The 19875-nt window shown below is 42.3% G+C and overlaps 1 protein-coding gene across 1 annotated transcript; it reads right to left on the bottom strand.

Annotated features, from left to right (window-relative positions):
- Window positions 1-5471: 5471 nt before the first annotated feature.
- LOC127317085 (uncharacterized) lies at window positions 5472-10612 on the bottom strand. The gene is made up of 6 exons (XM_051347612.1): window positions 10313-10612; window positions 9751-10223; window positions 9597-9655; window positions 8844-8880; window positions 8667-8738; window positions 5472-6671 (listed from the first exon to the last, which is right to left on the bottom strand). Exons 1-6 carry the CDS (start codon window positions 10496-10498, stop codon window positions 5894-5896), a joined length of 1605 nt encoding a protein of 534 aa, XP_051203572.1. The 5' UTR covers window positions 10499-10612; the 3' UTR covers window positions 5472-5893.
- Between the last annotated feature and the right edge of the window lie 9263 nt (window positions 10613-19875).

The raw sequence follows: 19875 nt of genomic DNA, 5'->3' as shown, positions 1-19875 counted from the left end.
TAATTGAAAATTTCACATGTTCAGAGGTGACACAATCATTCTTAACACTTCTGGACATTGCACAAAGCTACTGGAAGTCAATGGAACAAAGAAATCCATCCAACACAGCAAAAGAGGCAATGTGAAATAAAAGGCAGAATCTGTCAAAACAGAACACTCCGTAAAGACGAATTTTTTAGAGGCAATGAACTTGCTCAGATGAAAATGCTCAAATTGAATGAAAGTTGCGTACATATATGAGGATCACGCACGTAAATTGGCAGATTTTTCTGAGTTACCTACAGAGAACCCTGCCCAAATTCGTGACAGCAAGAAATCTGTTTCTGCGCAGTAATCCAAATCTAGTATCAACATTACTATCAAAGACTTTACTTGGCACAACAATGTAATAAAATAAGATAAGGAGAGATTGCTACAGTAGTAACAACTTCCAAGACTCAACAAAACAGTAACAAAATAAAACATGGGTTATCTCCCAAGAAGTGCTTTCTTTATAGCCATTAAGATGGGCTCAGCAATTTTAATGATGCTCGCAAGAAATAAGAGTTGAAGCAAAAGAGAGCATCAAGAAGAAAATTCAAAACAAATTTAAGCCTAACCCACTTCCTATGAAAAGGAATCTTGTAAATAAACAAGTCATGTAGGCATAATGCAACAAGCATAGGAAAACTAGACGAGCGCAACTTCAAGATTTTCAGCATATAGAGAGGTGTTTTAGTAACATGAAAACTTCTACAACCATATTTTCCTCTCTCATAATGATTTTAAGTAGCATCATGAACAAACTCAACAATATAACTATCAAATGAAACATTCTTATCATGAGTCTCATGCATAAAATTATTACTACTCCCAACATAAGCATAATCAATTTTATTAGTTGTAGTGGGAGCAAATTCAACAAAGTAGCTATCATTATTATTCTCATCATCAAATATAGGAGGTATAGTATCATCATAATAAACTTTATCCTCCATAGTAGGCGGCACCATAAGACCACTATCATTATAATCATCATATATGGGAGGCATATCATAATCAACATAAACTTTCTCCTCAATACCCGGAGGGCTAAAGAGATCATTTTCATCAAAAACCGACCTCCCCAAGCTTAGAATTTTCTATATCATTATCAACAATGATGTTCAAAGCGTTCATACTAATATTACTACTAGCATGCAAATAAGGTTCCATAGGTTTTTTAATATTTGCATTAAACCATTCATGTCTTGACTCGGGAAATAGTTTAAAGAGCTCACAGATGTTTTCCATTATGCCTTACTAGTGTAAAACAAGAAACAAAAAGATGCAATTGCAGGATCTAAAGGAAATAGCTTCGAGCACTCACACACAACGGCAACAGAAAAGTACTTAGTTACCTGGGACCGGAGTATGAGTGCCTTTTACCTTTCCTCCCCGGCAACGGCGCCAGAAAAGTGCTTGATGTCTACGGGTGCTTCTATTCTTGTAGACAGTGTTGGGCCTCCAAGAGCAGAGGTTTGTAGAACAGCAGCAAGTTTCCCTTAATTGGATCACTCAAGGTTTATCGAACTCAGGGAGGAAGAGGTCAAAGATATCCCTCTCAAGCAACCCTGCAATCACGATACAAGAAGTCTCTTGTGTCCCCAACACACCTAATACACTTGTCAGATGTATAGGTGCACTAGTTCGGCGAAGAGATAGTGAAATACAAGTAGTATGGATGTATATGAGTGGTAATAGCAATCTGAATAAAATATGGCAGCGAGTAAACATGCAACAGAATAGTAAATAAACGGAAATTCGATGTTTGGAAACAAGGCCTAGGGATCATACTTTCACTAGTGGACACTCTCAACATTGATCATATAATAAAACCACTCTACACTCTCTTGTTGGATGATGAACACCATTAATTGTGTAGGGCTACAAGAGCACCTCAATGTCGGAGTTAACAAGCTCCACAACATTCGATGTTCATATTTAAATAACCTTAGAGTGCATAATAGATCATTGCAATTATACCAAGTACTAACATAGCATGCACACTGTCACCATCACACTATGAAGGAGGAATAGATCACATCAATACTATCAAAGTAATAGTTAACTCCATAACCTACAAGAGATTACAATCATAACCTACGCCAAGTACTACATGATGCACACACTGTCACCATTACATCATGAAGGAGGAATAGAGTACTTTAATAACATCACTAGAGTAACACATAGATGAATAGTGATACAAAACTCATATGAATCTCAATCATGTAAGGCAGCTCATGAGATCATTGTATTGAAGTACATAGGAGAGAGATTAACCACATAGGTACCGGTATAGCCCTTAGCCTCGAGGGAGAACTACTCCCTCCTCATGGGAGACAGCAGCGGTGATGAAGATGGCGGTGGTGTCGATGGAGAAGCCTTCCGGGGGCACTTCCCAGTCCCGGTGGCGTGCCAGAACAGAGACTTCTGTCCCCCAGATCTTGGCTTCGCGATGGCGGCGGCTCTGGAAGGTTTCTCGTACCGTGGCTTTTCCGTATCGAAGATTTAGGTTAGGGGGCTTCTTATAGGCGAAGAGGCGGAGTCAGAAGGGTTACGGGGGTGCCACACAATAGGGGGGCGCGCCTGGCTCCTTGGCCGCGCCGCCCACACGTGTGGGGCCACCAGGCCTCTCCGGTGTTCTGGAAGCTTCGTGCAATTATAAGATGTTGGGCATTGATTTCGTCCAATTCCGAGAATATTTCCTTACTAGGATTTCTGAAACCAAAAACAGCAAAAAACAGGAACTGACACTTCGGCAACTCGTTAATAGGTTAGTTCCGGAAAACGCATAATAATGACATAAAGTGTGTATAAAACATGTGTGTATCATCATAAAACAAGCATGGAACATAAGAAATTATAGATACGTTTGGGACGTATCACCGGCCACCTTTGGTGGAGTCCACCTGGGACTCCACCCCTCTAGGGTTGGCCGGCCATGGGAGGTGGAGTCCATTCGGGACTCCGCCTTCCAAAGTGATTTCTTCCGGACATTTCTAGAACCTTCTAGAACCTTCCATAAATGCACCGGATCATTTTCAAACTTATAAAATGACTTCCTATATATGAATCTTATTCTCCGGACCATTCCGGAACTCCTCGTGATGTTTGGGATCCCATCCGAGACTCCGAACAAAACTTCGAACTCCATTCCATATTCAAGTTCTACTAATACGACATCAAACCTTACGTGTGTCACCCTACGGTTCGCGAACTATGTAGACATAGTTGAGAACCCTTTCCGACCAATAACCAATAGCGGGATCTGGAGTTCCATAATGGCTCCCACATATTCAACGATGACTTAGTGATCGAATGAACCATTCACATACGATACCGATTCCCTTTGTCACGTGATATTTTACTTATCCGAGGTTTGATCATCGGTATCTCTCTATACCTTGTTCAACCTCGTCTCCTGACAAGTACTCTTTACTCGTACCGTGGTATGTGGTCTCTTATGAACTATTCATATGCTTGCAAGCTATTTAGACGACATTCCACCGAGAGGGCCCAGAGTATATCTATCCGTCATCGGGATGGACAAATCCCACTGTTGATCCATATGCCTCAACTTATACTTTCCGGATACTTAATCCCACCTTTATAACCACCCATTTACGCAGTGGCGTTTGATGTAATCAAAGTACCTTTTCGGTATAAGTGATTTATATGATCTCATGGTCGAAAGGACTAGGTAACTATGTATCGAAAGCTTATAGCAAATAACTTAATGACGTGATCTTATGCTACGCTTAATTGGGTGTGTCCATTACCTCATTCATATAATGATATAACCTTGTTATTAATAACATCCAATGTTCATGATTATGAAACTATAATCATCTATTAATCAACAAGCTAGTTAAGAGGCTTACTAGGGACTCATTGTTGTTTACATAACACACATGTATCAATATTTCGGTTAATACAATTATAGCATGGTATATAAACATTTATCATAAACACAAAGATATATAATAACCACTTTTATTATTGCCTCTTGGGTATATCTCCAACAATCGCCGCACACAAACCACCGCCGCCACCATAACCAGACCAAGGAGCTTGGCGAGCTCCGCTGCCACCACCCGCACCGCGCGGGGTTGAAGAGCCGAGTCGCACCACTACCGCCGACCAAGCTCACAGAGAAGAGCTCCGCGGGCGCCGCCAACCGCCACACAGAGGGAGGCCGAGCAGTCGGCCGCAGCATCGCGAGCTCCCCGGTCCAGCCATGCCGCCCTCGCAGCCACATCAGCCGCCAATCCACCCATTGCACACAGGGCCGCCGCCCCGCCGTCCAGCACCGCTCCCGCCCCTGCAGCCTCGCCGGTGAAAGCCAGGAAGGAGGACACCTCCTTAGCCCCGGCAACCACAGGGCGAGCCAGCATGACCCGGGGCAACCCCGTGCAGGACCGCATGCCCATCTTGATCGACCCAGATTTTCACTTAGAAGGACCATCGAGAATGTGGAAGCCAATAAAAGACAAGCCCAACTAGCGAGCATTGGCCAAAACCAAGACGCTACAAAAATTTGAGAAGGAAATTCGAGTTGACTGAGTCAAAGCTTTCGAAATGCCGAGCTTGTGGAATATATTGAGCATATTTGAGCGGTCTAGCTCCTTGACCAAGTTTGAAGGAATGCCAACCTAGAAATCTTGAGATTCTAGAGCTTCATGAATATGGTTGGACCATCCGCATGCCATCTAAATTGTCCTTTCGGAGCTTTGCAACTATTTCTCTTGCAGTGAATATAGTCAAAACGACAAACCTTCTGTAGAAACCGTCTTCCCATGTTCATAGACATCATCCTTATAGTGTCCTCAACTGTGGGTGTCCTCGAGTATTCCTCCCCAAACACCTCAGCAACAAGCTTGAAAAATCTCTTGAAACTTATGTCATGGTGCTCTCAACAAGGCTAACAATTTCGTCCACACTATCAATTATCATAACACCATAGGCAAGCATAGGAAATGCGCCAACCACCTTCTAAACTGAAGTTGCAGGAAGAAGGCCTACTACATTTGGCTTCCTCGATCTTCAAGTAAAGCATCATGAACATCCACCTTCTGAACAATGTGAATGAAGAGATACCTCATCCACCTTCAGTATTTTGTAGGAAGAGGTTCTACAAATTTATAACATCTTTGCTTCTATAGCCCTTATAAAACTATTTAAACTCTTCCACTCACAACAAGTTAAGGCGCCAAAAGTTATGTTCTTATGCAGAAAAGAAAAATGAAATTGGTTGTTCCATGTACCATTGTGCAATTCACTCAACTAATAATAGTCCATCAATAATGAAATCTACTATTTTCTCTGATCTGTAATAAGTGTCGATAATTTAATATAAAGTTATAGTATCATGATATAATATTTATATTTATTTCAGTATATTTGCACATAAGTTGATGGTCAAAGTGTGTGACTCTTTATAGATCGTGTGGCGCGGAGGGTTACCTCATTTTATACAAAACTAAATACATGTACATACATAATTGAGGCCTGATTTGGTACTTCCTCCAATTCAAATTAATTGACTCAACTTTATCTAGATATACATGTATCTAGACATGTTTTAACTCTAGATGCATGCTTATCTAAATAAAGTTGGGTTAATTAATTTGAATCGGAAAGAGTACACATATTCCCTCGAGTGGAAATTTGTCCTAATCCCGCCCAAAATTAAGTGACCCAACTTTTTGTAGATAACGATGTATCTACACACTAAAAACTAAAAACGTGTCTATATAACCAAATCTAGTTAAAATTAAGTCACTTATTTTAGGATGGAGGGAGTATGTGAAATTCTCATGTTCCCGACATCGTCAAGCTCTACCCACAACTACATGCCACCGTCATGCATCTACCTAGTCATGAGGCCTCCGTTGCTTTCGGCTCTCCTGTACGGCCGCCGCGGGCTCTTGAGCAGCGACTTCTCGTCGATGGGGAGCCTGTACGGTGACACCCTGAACCTCACAGCCTCGCGCCGCCGCCGCCTCTCCCTGGAGTGAACCAGCCACGCCACCACTGCCGCCATCACGCCCGCCGCCACGGCAAGCAAAGCCTGGTACACCCTGGCGCTGTACCGCCTCAGCCCGGGGCAGCTGTCCGCCACGACCGTCTCGAACGTCCGGCGCACGAACGTGCAGTCCGCCAGGCCGGCCAGCACCGGCCCGTAGCCAACCAGCCCGTCGCTCGCGTTGGCGACGGCCAGCGCCTGGGTGTACATCGCCGGCGTGAGGCGCCCCACCGTCGCGCACACCTCTGATCCCGACGCGCCCGTGGTGCGGCACACGAAGCCCTGCCACGCTTGCGGTGCATTGATGGCGGGGACCTCACCGGCAGCGCAGGGGCGGTCGGTGAGGTCCGCGCGGTAGGGGTTGCAGAGCAAGGGCACCGGAGGGCCGGACTGGTTGTAGTAGACAGGCGGGCCGACCTGGGGCGGGACATTGTTGGCGTTGGAGACATTCGATAGCAGACCGTTGAGTGTGGCGACGAGCTGCTGGTTCACCTCCTTGCTTCTTCGCACGGCGTCGGTGGTCACCGCCGCGTCGGCGCAGGGCAGGATGTCGTCTAGTGCAGTGTTATTCTGCGGGCGCAGAACCCATTCTTCCATGGCCATGCAGGTGTCCCCTACCACGCTGAAAAAGAGCAGAGGCACCGTCAGCTTCCAATGCATAATTCAGATTTTTAGAAGAAAGAACATACTCCCTCCGTTCCTTTCTATAGTACCTATTGTTTTTTGGCACGGAAATTAGCGCGAGCCATTTTTTCACACAAAACCCCCTAGCGGTATCACCGACAAAATAGGAAATTTAAAATAGATCTAAGAAATACATGATCAGATCAGTTTCCAGATTTTCTGGACTTGACCTGATCGGTGGAAGGATTCTTTGCAATAAAACATAGTTTTACTCTTATATTCTGAAACAAATGCGAAAAAACAATAGGCATTATAGAAAGGAACGGAGGGAATATAAAAGTAATTCCCTCCTCTCAATGTTTCTCTCTCATTCTTTATAGATTGTAGTATTATATGAGCTTCCCAACATGATTATGATCTTATGTAATTCCTATGTGGTGGATCTTTATTCTATGATATATATGAGACTGGAATATATTTTGTGTAATATGTATTGATTTACATGTACCTCATTCTTAAGTGCTTGTTCTGATCAAACCTTTATGCAAGAACATGTATGGGAAGATGTGTGTATTAGATGGAGTAGAATGGTTGTAGTGATTGAATAGTGACAATAAATTCATGATCTATTATGGTTTTTACCTTTCTTTTGCTGCCTCACTAGGGATAAAGTAAATTCATGTGGTATGTTTATCATGTGACAATTGTGATAATCTTGTTTGTTCAAGGTAGAATATTTGATATTCAAACATCATGTTAAAATATTTAAGGTTATACTCTGTTGATTCTTAATTTAAGATTGCTTTAAGTTTTCCCATTCTTGAAGAGTTTAAGAGAGATTTATTGATCATCTCTATGTTATGATGTGATGCCCATATAAGTGCTTATCAAATATATATTAAAGTTCCACCAATATTATGTCATTGGTAAATTATTAGTACTCACTACATCGTAAAAAGAGAGTAGAAAAGTGAACCCATAAACCCCGGTCTATTTTTAATCATAAGAAATATCTTTCCAACACTTTTATCATACTTTCTATTTGCTGCAATTTATTAATCCGAAAATACAAAAATACTTTCTCCACTTAAACACACACAAAACCCAAAAGCCATTATCACTTTACTGTTTTTATTTAGTTCGCTTAGTTTATTTTCTTTACTTTACTTTAAATTTCTCTTTTATCTACTATTAGTAATACGAAATGTTGTGTTTGACAACACACGGTAGAGTTGGAGATACAAGGCGAAACTTTGCTTTGCAGAATTGCTGGAAGAGGAGAAAAGATAACTTGAGCCAATTCCCCGAGAGTTTGATATAAACCCTCGAGTCACCCTTATGAGAAAAATACGCTTACTACGACACTCTGCTCTTGGAGTCCCACCAAAATGATGACCCCCTCTGTGAGCCTCATCAGTCATTCGCATAGGTTCTACTTTATAGCCGTTACGTAGTGCTGCTAATATATTCGGCAGTTGGCTAAAATATGTGGATCATATGTTTAAAATACTTATTAGGGTGGGAGTACTTGCCGATATCTGGTCGCTATGGTTAAGTATAAACGGCAAGGTTTTCAATGATAAAAAATATTCTCTCATGCAGATTATCTACCGGTGCACAACTACATTTCATTCATGGCGGTTTTTATAGTGTGTGGAGAACCGCAACCTGTTTATGAAGGTGCCTACACGGTTGGAAAACACGGCAGGGGATATTTTTACCAATATGGATGATAATGTAATCTACCGATTGGCCCTTCATCACCATAAGCGCCTATGCAATATCTAAGATGATTACTTGTATTGTGTGTTTTGCATGTTTTTATAGAATTTGGGATCAGAGGTAGTGCTAAATTTGGGGTAACTAGTGTAAAAAATGTGAAATTAGGTGTATAAAGTAGAATTCACTCTCTAAATAAAGTAAACTGGAGTGATGTCTAGTTGTATGAAAACAAAGATGCGTAAAGAACGTTGTGCTAATTTGCAACTCTTACTTGTGCAAGAGGAGGAAAACACCCGACAATATAAATGTTGCCGCAACAAGGATCCATCCTAGAAATACTAAGCTGCAAAGTCAACATTTGGATATCTGTTAGTGGTACTCTAATATGAGAAGGTTGTGGTGGAAAAGTAAGAAGAATATGTGATGTTGAGGAGGATGTTGTGCTTACAAGCGAACGACTGACTCCAGCCCAGCCAACGAAAACACTGCAACAAATTGACAAGAGGAAACAAATTGACAGTGGTGACAAGAGGAAACTAAAAATTGGTATGGTAATCACAAGCAGATGAAACATGAACAAGTCGCAAACTGTAAATTACAGTCTGAGTGCAGCAAGAAGGCGTGCCGGCCGCTGTGGATAATCGGATTCATAGTAATTTGACATGGAACTGTTTGATTTTACAACAATTGCAAAGTTGATTTCTCTAATTTTTTCGCGCAGTCACTCAAAATTGTAACGTACGTGCAGAAGTGCAACTTTAGCATCATAGATGCTACTCCAAACAGCTGAAACGAGAGTAAGTTGCAAAGTTGGCATTCCTAGTTTTTAGCTGACCGAGTCACATAATATTCCAAACTTAAGAAGAGCAACTTTTTTGTAAATGGTTTCGCTAATTTTTCTTGGAACTGTTCGATTACTACAGAAAATACAAAAAGGTGGTTTTTCAGATTTTTCAGTTGACCGGGTCACTTAACATTACTGAGTCAACAAGTGCACCTTTAGCTTAAATGCTACAGAATTAAAGTTTATGAGTAGGGTATAATCGGATCCATAGCTTAAATGCTACAGAATTCTAAAACATTTGAGCAAGTTTCAAACAAACAATCCAAAGCATCTTAAAAAGAAAGTTTCTAAATAATTCATGTCTTCTTTTTTTTGAGAGAAAATCATGTGTTCTTTATATCTTAAAAAAGTGCTCACCAAGCCCCAAAAACGCCAAGACCAGCATCACCGCTGCCACACCGATCAGAATCTTCCTCCTGCAATCAAACAAATTGAACCAATAAAAGAAAGATCATCGTCATCTATTGTCACTACGAGCCATATGATAGTATATATGATGATATACACGTACATGGTGTCCAGCGCGGTCCGGATCTTGCGCGCGTTGCTGGCGGTGCGCGCGTTGAGCTCGTCCGCCGCCGCGTCCACTCTGGCCGCGACCTCGTCGACCTTCCGCCCGAGGTCGGGCGGGAGCACCGCGGACGCGCCGCCGACCGCCTTGGCCGTCTCGATGAACCCGGCGAACCCTCTCAAACTCGCCGCCGCGTTATCCGACTGGTTCACCACGTAACGCAGCGTCGAGGAGGTGCTGCCGTCCAGCTTCCCCTGCCAATCGTACAGCACCGCGCACCCGACGACTGCGGCCGCCGTGAAGGCGAGGACGAGGATAAGGGAGACGGCGAATTTCTTGCGCGAGTAGGAGTAGTCGCTGATGGTTTTGCCGCGGCAGCACCGGCAGCAGCAGGCCACGAGCCCCGCCAAGGCGAAGACGACGAACCAGACCGCCGCGGCCGCGAACACCGGCGCCGCGCTGAAACCCACCGACTGCACCGACGATTTACTCGAAGGCGTGAGCAAGGCGTGCTAGGTTGCTACGCAAGAAGCACAGTAGAAGCTGAAGTGGATGAACATACCGCGATGTAGTGCCTGTCGCTGATGTTCCATCCGCCGACGTAGTAGCGGAGCCCGTCGAGCGGGTCCTTCCGCCGCGTCCGCTCCGCCGCTAGCGGCGCCGACGAGACCGAGCTGACGTACAAGGACGCCAAGACTGCGACGAGGAGCATGACGACCAGGCAACGGCGGTGAGAGGACCCGGCCATGGCTAGCTGAACTGAAACTCCGAGCAGCAGACGATGCTCAAGTGTATTACCGTTTCACTTGGGAGATTACTTGCGTACAGCAATGAGAAAGATAAGCTTGCGAAAGTGACTTGCACTCGGAACTGGTCATGGCAGGTTAGGTGGTGCAATTAGCAACCCCAAATGACTATACACTGATGATTTGGACGTACGCATGGCATGGAATGAGCCGGGTCTTCGTCTCTGGCCGACGGAAGTACCACACTGAATTTTGGGATTAAAAAACGTCGCCCGTTTCCCGGGTTTCGTCATTGCCAAACGAAACACGCTTTCGGTCTGTTTGTGTGCTTCCACTAGTGGAAAACAGGCCTAATGTCGCGGGTCGTATGACCCTTTTGTCGCGGGCGGCCAGCCGCGACAAGGGAGGCGCGACCCTTTTGTCGCGGGTCACTTACGACCCGCGACATAAGGTCCACCACGTGGCAGCCGCGGGGCGCGCAGGGCACAGGCCCTTTTGTCGCGGGCGACAAAAGGCCCTCTACGTGGCGCGCGCACAACGTTGCTGCTTTAGGGTTTGAGGGGTGCAGCACGCCTGTTATTTCATTTTTTTCATTCGAAAATAAAAGTTGCATATATTTGTACGCTACTAGAAGTTGTACACGTTCATTCATTATATATATATATATAGATCGATCAAACAAATATTGGAAGCAAAAGTCGATTCCCCTTATATATATATATATATATATATATATATATATATATATATATATATATATATATATAGGGCTGAACTATTCTCGAACCCCCCTTAAGAGGGTTCTAGAATACCTATTCTCGAACCCCCTGGTCCAGGCCGAGCCGAACCACCGACAAGCTCTCGAACCAACCCCGTGTGAGAAAACCCACCGACGCCTCCCCACTTCTCCTCCCTGTGAACTTCCCCAGCTTCTTCCCGGTGGCCGTCCCCAACTCCCGCCCCACCTTCTTCCCGGCGGCAGCCGCGTCGCAGACCAGTCCCAACTCCCGCCTCACCTTCTTCCCGGCGGCAGCTGGCGTCGCCGCCGTTCCCAACTCCCGCTCACCTTCTTCCCGGAGGCAGCCGGCGTCACCGCGCGCCTTCATCCCGGCGATAGGCCAAGTCTTCCTCCCACGCACAGCCGGATCCCCATCTCAACCGCGCCGCCGGGAGGGGCCGTGCCTCCACTGCGTTACACGCTACTCAGCGTGCGCCGCCCCAGCCTGGATCCTCCCCTGCGCGCCGCCCCGGCATGGCTCCTACCCTGAGCGCCGCCCCGGCCTGGATCCTCCCCTGCGCGCCGCACCGCCCCGGCCTGGATAGCCGTCCTGGTAGGCGGCGCCCATCCTCCCAGCCATGGGGGGCCGCAATCGGCGATGGCACACGAAGCGCCACCACGGCGGCTCTCCGAACCCTCGTTCCCCGCTTCCGTCGTATCCTGGACTTCCTGGTACGGTTTGCAACCTCCTCCCCCTCTATGTAAATCTCTGCGATATGATTAAGATTAGATGTTAATCTTTTACGGTTCAATCGGGCCAGAACCTCACCGATCTAGACATCTGTTGATTGATTCTGGCTATGTCTTGATTTTGTTTTCTGTCTAATGTGCGGGGGGGGAAACAGGTCTGTCTATCAATTCAGTTCGCACCATCTTGAGAACGACACACAGCTAATGTAGATTGGTACCAGGGTCCAGCCGATTCAGGCTTAAAACCAGAGTTGAGTTACTGGTGCCTTCCATGCTTTTGTTGAAACTGTTCTTACCATCGGAAAATCTTGGGCCGCAAGGCCAGAAAATTGCTAGCTTTTTTTGACTAGCCTGCCTATTGGAGATAGCCATTACTAGTTTCAGAAGGGTGGGTACTGCAGTTCCAAGGTCCATATCATGTATCTACAACAGTACAACTTGGGGGAAAATTAATTAGCTGCAGTCTCCACTGTGTATCACTCACCTCACCTGCTCTGCCAAGAATTGAATCCGAGTCTTAACGAGGCAATATCAATTTGACGTAATGTCACCTTTCAGGGAGATATGCATGGTAGTGATAAACAACTTCAAGTTGTACTGTTTTATAGAAATTTTATAAAGCTGCCTTCCCCTGATCCACGAGAAGACACCTATGTCTGGAGAAGCAAAATTTAGTACCGCCTGATCCGTGAGAAGACAATAATTGGTACAAAATATACTCCATGGCAGTGACATAATGGTGGAGTATTTTTATCTGGTCATAGTTGCATGGTTGTTCTGACTAACCTGAACCCAGACATAGCATGGCTTGGATATAGAGGGAAAGAACAAATATATTTTGCCCCCAACAGTTAGCAAAAATGCAAGTTAGCTTTTGTTTAAAATTGCAAACCCGCTTGTCCACATAAGCATAAAAAAGTGAAGTTCACTTTTATAAAAAATGCAAGTTAGCTTTTATTTAAAATGCAAGCTCGTCACATAAGCAGAAAAATGTGAAGTTCACTTTTATTTAAAATGCAAGTCCGCTTTTATTTAAAATGCAAGCTAGCTTGTCCACATAAGCACAATAAAGTGAAGTTCACTTTTATTGAAAATGCAAGTTCGCTTTTAAAAAAAAATGCAAGCTTGCTTGTCCACATAAGCACAAAAATGTGAAGTTCTCTTTTATTTAAAATGCAAGTTTGTTTTTATTTAAAATGCACGCTCGCTTGTCTACATAAGCACAAAAATGTGAAGTTCGCTTTTATTTAAAATGCAAGTTCGCTTATCCACATACGCACAAAAAGGTGAAGTTCGCTTTTATTTAAAATGCAAGTTCGCTTGTCCATATAAACACAAAAATGTGAAGTTCGATTTTATTTAAAATGCAAGTTCGCTTGTCCAAATAAGCGCAAAAATGTGAAGTTCATTGAAAATTCTCGTGAAGCTCACTTCGTATTTGCACAAAAGTTCATTTTTTCATATAAAAAGTGTGGTCTGGATGTTAAGTTTAATTTCATTAGATAGGAAGTTCAGTTCAATCAACAATGCATGGGATTTTACCTTTTTATTTTCCTACAAAAGTTTCAGTTTATTACAGGTTGGTTTATATTCTTTTGCCAAAAATAACATCAGTTCATTGCTACTGGTCAATGTGCAGAAAAGTGAAAATTTCACGAAAAAAATTAACAACTGCACCTTCTGCTCCAAAACACAAGCCCAGAAGCATGCAGCCGGCGAGTCCACCTTCTGCTCCCTCGGCGGTCCACTACGTGCCGTAGAGTTTACCGCCCGGATTACAGCCGTGCCTTGGCTGTCCAGTGCAATTCTTCTATGAAAACAAACTAAATGATCATAGTGAGTTCATTTCGTGTAAAAGTGAAGTTCACTCTGCAATAAAATAAATTTCATTTGTATAAAATGCATGTTATTGAAAGAGCAATCTTGTTTTTGTTGTATAAAAGCATTATCTAGCGTTTCTTTTGCTCTTGACCATCTACCTGTCCACTAGTGTCCTTATGGTGCTTTTTTTCTCAGAAAGGTAAGGAGCATTACTTGATCGAGCCTCCTATGTTATATCTAATATGTGGAATGATGATCTGGTAATACTCCGTGGGGATTTCAACAATAAACTTAAGGTATGCTCCAGGACTGATAGGATTACAATCTAGCAAGCGACCTCCAAATTATTCATTTCTTTTAGTTTCCTATACTAAGTTGTCAGATCTAGCACCATTTTTTAGTACTGGATTGATATATTGTTCAAGTGCTTTGTTTCTTAATCCCAATAAGGTGCACTCATGGTTTATCTGATCTTATTCTAAGGTTATTGCGAGCAGCCGCAAACAGTGTGGTTATGAAGTTCACTATTTTATCCGTTAGGCTCACTTGCCTATGAGGAAGTTCACTATTTACAATATGACAAGTCAATCTATTTTTGTTGACTACTGTAGTTACACGAGTTCTCTTGTTTTGTCCATCTGGTCTTGGTCTTCAAGTGAATGAATGGGAATTTTATTGATGTGTATTTTTTAATCATGCCTAAAGTTGGGACCTTTTCCGTGGACAATTCAGTTCTATATTACCAGGAAGTTTTCCTTTTTTGAGTAAGTGCATAAGGCGCAGTGGCCTTAAACTATTGTTAATACCCTGGTAGCATTTTTTGCAGGGTAAGTTCTTGTTTTAGCTCCCCAGTCTGGTTTATATACTGTTTATTTGTGTCGTTGCGTGTCTGACTATAAAAAGTAGAATCTCAATTTTTACAGAGAAAGTTCACTTTTCATTTTGTAGATTTTCACCACGTGTGGTGGCAGTGAACTCCGGCACCCTTTTCTGGGAAGTCTAGTTTCGTTGTCGTCACACAGGCTGGACTTGATGGCGGGCGGCCACCTGTTCATCACGGTGGCGCAACATGCGGAATAAGCTAGCACGTGATGTAACCAACACGGGAGTTCACCCTGCGCTGTCCTGGGAGTCCATGGCTTCGGCGGGTCGTTAATGCCCAGGTCAGCCTGCTCCTCGCACGGTTGTCGCTATGCTGGTTGCTGCTATGCAAAATGCTACTGCTGCATGTGATTTTATTCTTGGTCGTACTTGCTTGTGTGCCTTACATCGCTAAGCAATTCACTTCTAAATTGTGAGCAGTTCGTTTAGGCCAAAAATATGGAGTTCACATTCCTTTTAAATTAAGATAGAAGAAAAATGTCCTCGGTAAAATTGATAGTTTTAGGAAGTTCATTCGTTTCAGTTTAGACAGTGCACTTGTTATTTATTTCCATCTTACAATTCAATTTTTAATCGAACTTCTGTTTTATTGTTTGCAAAGTTCATTCCAAGTTGATTTCATCCATAAGATTGTGACATATAGCAGGTAGATTCAATCATATGACCTTTGTTAATAACTATAATTCTATATGTGAATGAGTTCAGATTTGGCAAAAATTGTTAAATTTGCATTGACTCTTTTGAATTTATTCATTACATATTTGCAACGACATCTAAAGCAGGATTAGAAAATGCAAGAAATATGAAGTTTAATATTTTGGTGTAAATGAAAAATGATGTGTACTAAATGCGTGATATGAAGTTCAGTATTTCCTTGCTGTGATGTCAACTTTTATTACTAAACATACCATAAGATACTAAAAACAGTTCACCTTGAAAAAAAAGAACCATTGCTGGGTAGTTTACTATGCCTGGACTGGGGATTCAGTCTTGCTAGTATGTACGTGCTGATGCGTTTTAGACCGTAAAAAGGTAGAAGTTCAGTCTGCTTATAAAAGAACGTTTACATTTCATTTTGTACTGATGCTTTTCGACTTTCTAACACCATGGATATGCGCTCAAGTTTCTGGTCTCAAATCAGTTCATTTTTTTATGGTTCATCTTTCTATTTGTTTGAAGTGGTCTAATTTTGGCCTAACAAATTTGATGTCTTATAATTGAGCCATTTATGTGAATCAGGGGGCTGGACTTCCAAGACAAGGTAGCAGTAGTTGGAAGTCAGCTCCATGCAAAAGGCAGGACTGGTGGACTACGATGAGCCCTGGTGGTGGTCTAGCCATCAATGGCTTTGTCTCCTAGGGCATCAGGAAATTCTTTGTTGTCATGACTCTGTGTGCTGCCCTGAGTTGATGTGAAGTTCAGTTAGCTAGCTTTTTCAGTGTAAGTTCGTTTTAAGTCCATGAGTAGTTCAGTCATTGGGCTCTGGCCGAGTTGATGTTTTTCTATGTGCGTTGTGTGTTACCTCCTATTTTACAGATCGTCTTTGAAATTGTGGTATGTGTGATGTCTCGTAAAAAGATGTTGACATATAAAATGTGTGTTTGGAAGTTCACTTCATCTACCAAAAGAAGTTTGCTTCTAATCTAGGTGAAGTTTTTGGCGGGAAGTTCGCTCTGAATGCCTCTAAAAAGTTTGCCCTTTTTTTAGCAGGACGTCATTTTTATTAATCCATAAGTTCATTTTTTTGAGAGAAGTTCTGTGTAGAAAATTTGACTTTTCTTTATTGGGTAGTGGTTGAGAAAAAGATCCATGCAGAAAGTTCACATTTCTATTGTATAAAAGTTCATTCTTGTACACAAATGTTGTCTTATTCGTATGGAAAAACAAACTATAAATACCAGGTAATTCACTCGTGGAACTCCAGAAGTTTATTATAAAATCCTCAGTCTAGCTTCAAATATAGTGAAAAATTCCAACGTTACTACTATGTAAAGCATGGAAGTCCACTATCAAGAAAATATGTCAAGAGTTTTTTATAATTGAAATTGCTACTAAATCGCAAGAAATTTTGGAAAATAATCAACATGAAAACGTTGCACAAAATTGATATCTTTTTAATGGTATATTATTTGCACCCGGATTATTTGCATCCGGATAAAAAGTTTGAAAACTACGACAAAACCAACATTAAAAACACTTATACAGAGCCACGAAGTTCACTAATAGAAACCTGGAAGTTCACTTTCATATACAGGGGATGTTTAGGTACTCGGTTTTTCTGAGCGGAAACCAATTCAAGCATTTTGAAATCTGCTCTTAAATCCTAAATAATTTGGTAAAATGTTCAAAACCAAAAGTTTGTGCCTAGTCAACAGCTTTCCAACGGGGTATCATTTGTATCAATCCGATAGACGGTTGAAACAATGGATCCAAAATAACCTTACGAATATATAGAAATCCGCGAAAACTTTTTTGTATATTCGAAATTAGTTTTAAAGCGTACAAAATTTGGAAAAACTTCCAAAACAAAAATGGTGCGCAATTTCTATATCTTTCCAATGGTATATCATATGTATTAATCCGACAAGTGGTGTAAAAATTAAGGGCAAACAACTGTCCGAAACAGGAGAAATCCGCGAAAACGTTGTTTTGTATATTTGAAATTACTTTCAAATTGTTCGGAATTTTAAAAAACTTTCAGCACGAAAAAGTTGCGAAATTTTCATATCTTTTCAATGGTATATCATATGTACGATTCCGATAAATGGTTGAAAAATAAACCTCAAAACACTGTCCGCCAAAACATGGAATTCTGCTGCTCCGTGTAGAAGTTCACACTGCTATGCAGCGGGAAGTTCAGATGCGACGGAAGTTTGCTATATTTTCTGAAGTTCACTTCAAACTAGACTAAAGTTTCTGAAGTTCGCCCTGCACAATATTGAAGTCCGTCGGGAAGTTCAGATTAAGGGAAAAAGAAGTTCACATCCATGTACCGGGAAGTTCAGAAAGGGTTCGAGAATAGTTATTCTCGAACCGGTTCGAGAATAAAGACCTATATATATATATATATATATATATATATATATATATATATATATATATATATATATATATATATATATATATATATATATATATATATATACACACACACACACACACACACACACACACACTAGGAAAAAGACCCGTGCGTTGCACCCAAGAAATAAATATTAAAACGGCTAACTATAATGGAGAAGCAATTCAGACTTCCGACGAAGTTAGCACGCGGCAGGACGGCGATGTCAAGGACGAACGTGTTGCTTTTGCAGCCGGCATGCTCGTGCCCAGCTGCTGCGTATTCCCCTTGTACTCTGCTACATATTACATTCAGTTGCGAAACACGTCATTGGAACTCAGATGAAAGACGTTCCAATGGACACCAAGACGAAGCTAGATGAAGCGGTACCAGACTTGACCAGCAACCAGTGCTGATACTGGCCGCCACCTGATACCACGACAGACCGCAACTTAACATTCTGCTCACCTCTTTGTCGAAAAAAATAACAGTCTGCTCACCTGAGTGCGACTGCACGCGATGTTGCTCATGGCTGGTGATGGCGGTGCCGCGGATGCTGTTCTGGTCGTTCCCCATGGCCCTCGTCGTTGGCTACCGACAGGCTGTAAATATAAATTTTGTTTTGTATGGACTTGAATCAAAGGAGAATCATTAGTGTGGGCTCACTTAAATCCAGTGAGAGTCATCCGAGTCATTACCAGATATATTGCACGCGAACAATACAATTGTGCAGAGTGACAATGGGCAAATATTCAGCATTACTTAAGTAGACTCCAATGAAATTAACAACTAAATGCATCCACATCAATCAACAATTCAGTATTGTGTGCCTTAGTCAGTACCAACACCCTCTAGTATATCAGAAATCTCTAGCAATATCAACAAATCTCATTTTACATGTCTTCTCTAACAATTGGGAAAACTTCAATGGAGCAGGTGCGTCCTGCGCACCTTCACTTTTTTTCACTTTGTCTTTTTTGTATCTTCCAAATTATGTAACATTTCGATTTGATTTTTTTTCAGGTCATTCAAAAATAACAAATAGAATGGAGGAAAAATAGATCCGAATTTTTTTGTGCAAATTAAAATTTTAAATTATTTAAATTTCAAAATAAATTCTTGAAATACATATATAGATAATGACATAGAAAATCCAAAATATTTTTCCCACATTCCAATTGTTATTTTTAAGTGATCTGCAAATTTTCGAGTTCAAATAATGTGTGGTGTGAGAGATACAAAAATGAGAAATTGTTTGAGAGGGGAACAAAAAAACTTGCACGGATCTTGATGCAACATAAACGGTGTGGATACGGGTGCTCACCAAGCACCTGCTCTAAAAGTACACCTAACAATTAGCTAACCCAGTGTGTCTAAACTTTCTGCCCAAAGTTGCAGCAAAAGTGCAGCAGCAGCAGCAGCGCCGAATTCCCTCGATCCAAACCCTCTTCATGCGCAATCAGCTGTGAATCCTTATGTACAATCTATAGGAGGTAAGCCATAGTGCATCATTTAGTCTCAAACCTCCTTTCGGTGAAAAAATAGTGCATCATTTGCTTAATCAGCTATATCTTATTACTTATGCACTTCAAAATCAGTTAATACACCTAGTTTCTGGGAATTTCGAACAATACACCGGCACCTGATGCCAATGCATGTATCATTTTTTTCAAACGTCTGGGTCTGGGCTGGAACAACCTGCATTATCAATCTCTTCCTAAACATACGACGGGAGTTGTCTTCAGTTGTCTTACATATCATCTGTTACTTCTTTGGGAGCAGGGAACTGTATGAGATCGATGGGCAGAGAAGAAAGCCGCAGCAGTACCTAATGGCGAGTCCTCAAAGCAGGCTATGAAGCAGCATGGTCAAGTAGAAGGCCGCTACTTGAGACCAACAGGATGTGGTGTAATTTTGACGTTGCAGAGATAGGCGAAAGACCAAAATATAGGCACTGTATCTGGAAGGAAGGAACGACATCACGATAGTCTGTCCCTATTGTGCACGCCGTTGCTGAGAAGAGCAAGGACCCGGACCCTCCCTCCACCTCCATGTCCTTCTCGTCGGCGAGGTGATTTGGGCCTCGATCGTCCGGTTCCACCGGCCGTTGGAGGCGGAGGTTTCCAGTGGCCAGAGATTGACGAGGT

Source organism: Lolium perenne, chromosome 7 (genome assembly GCF_019359855.2).
Source record: "Lolium perenne isolate Kyuss_39 chromosome 7, Kyuss_2.0, whole genome shotgun sequence".
NCBI classification, from domain to species: Eukaryota; Viridiplantae; Streptophyta; class Magnoliopsida; order Poales; family Poaceae; genus Lolium; species Lolium perenne.
Note: the sequence above shows the minus strand (reverse complement) of the source record. Positions and strands in the feature narration are given on the sequence as shown.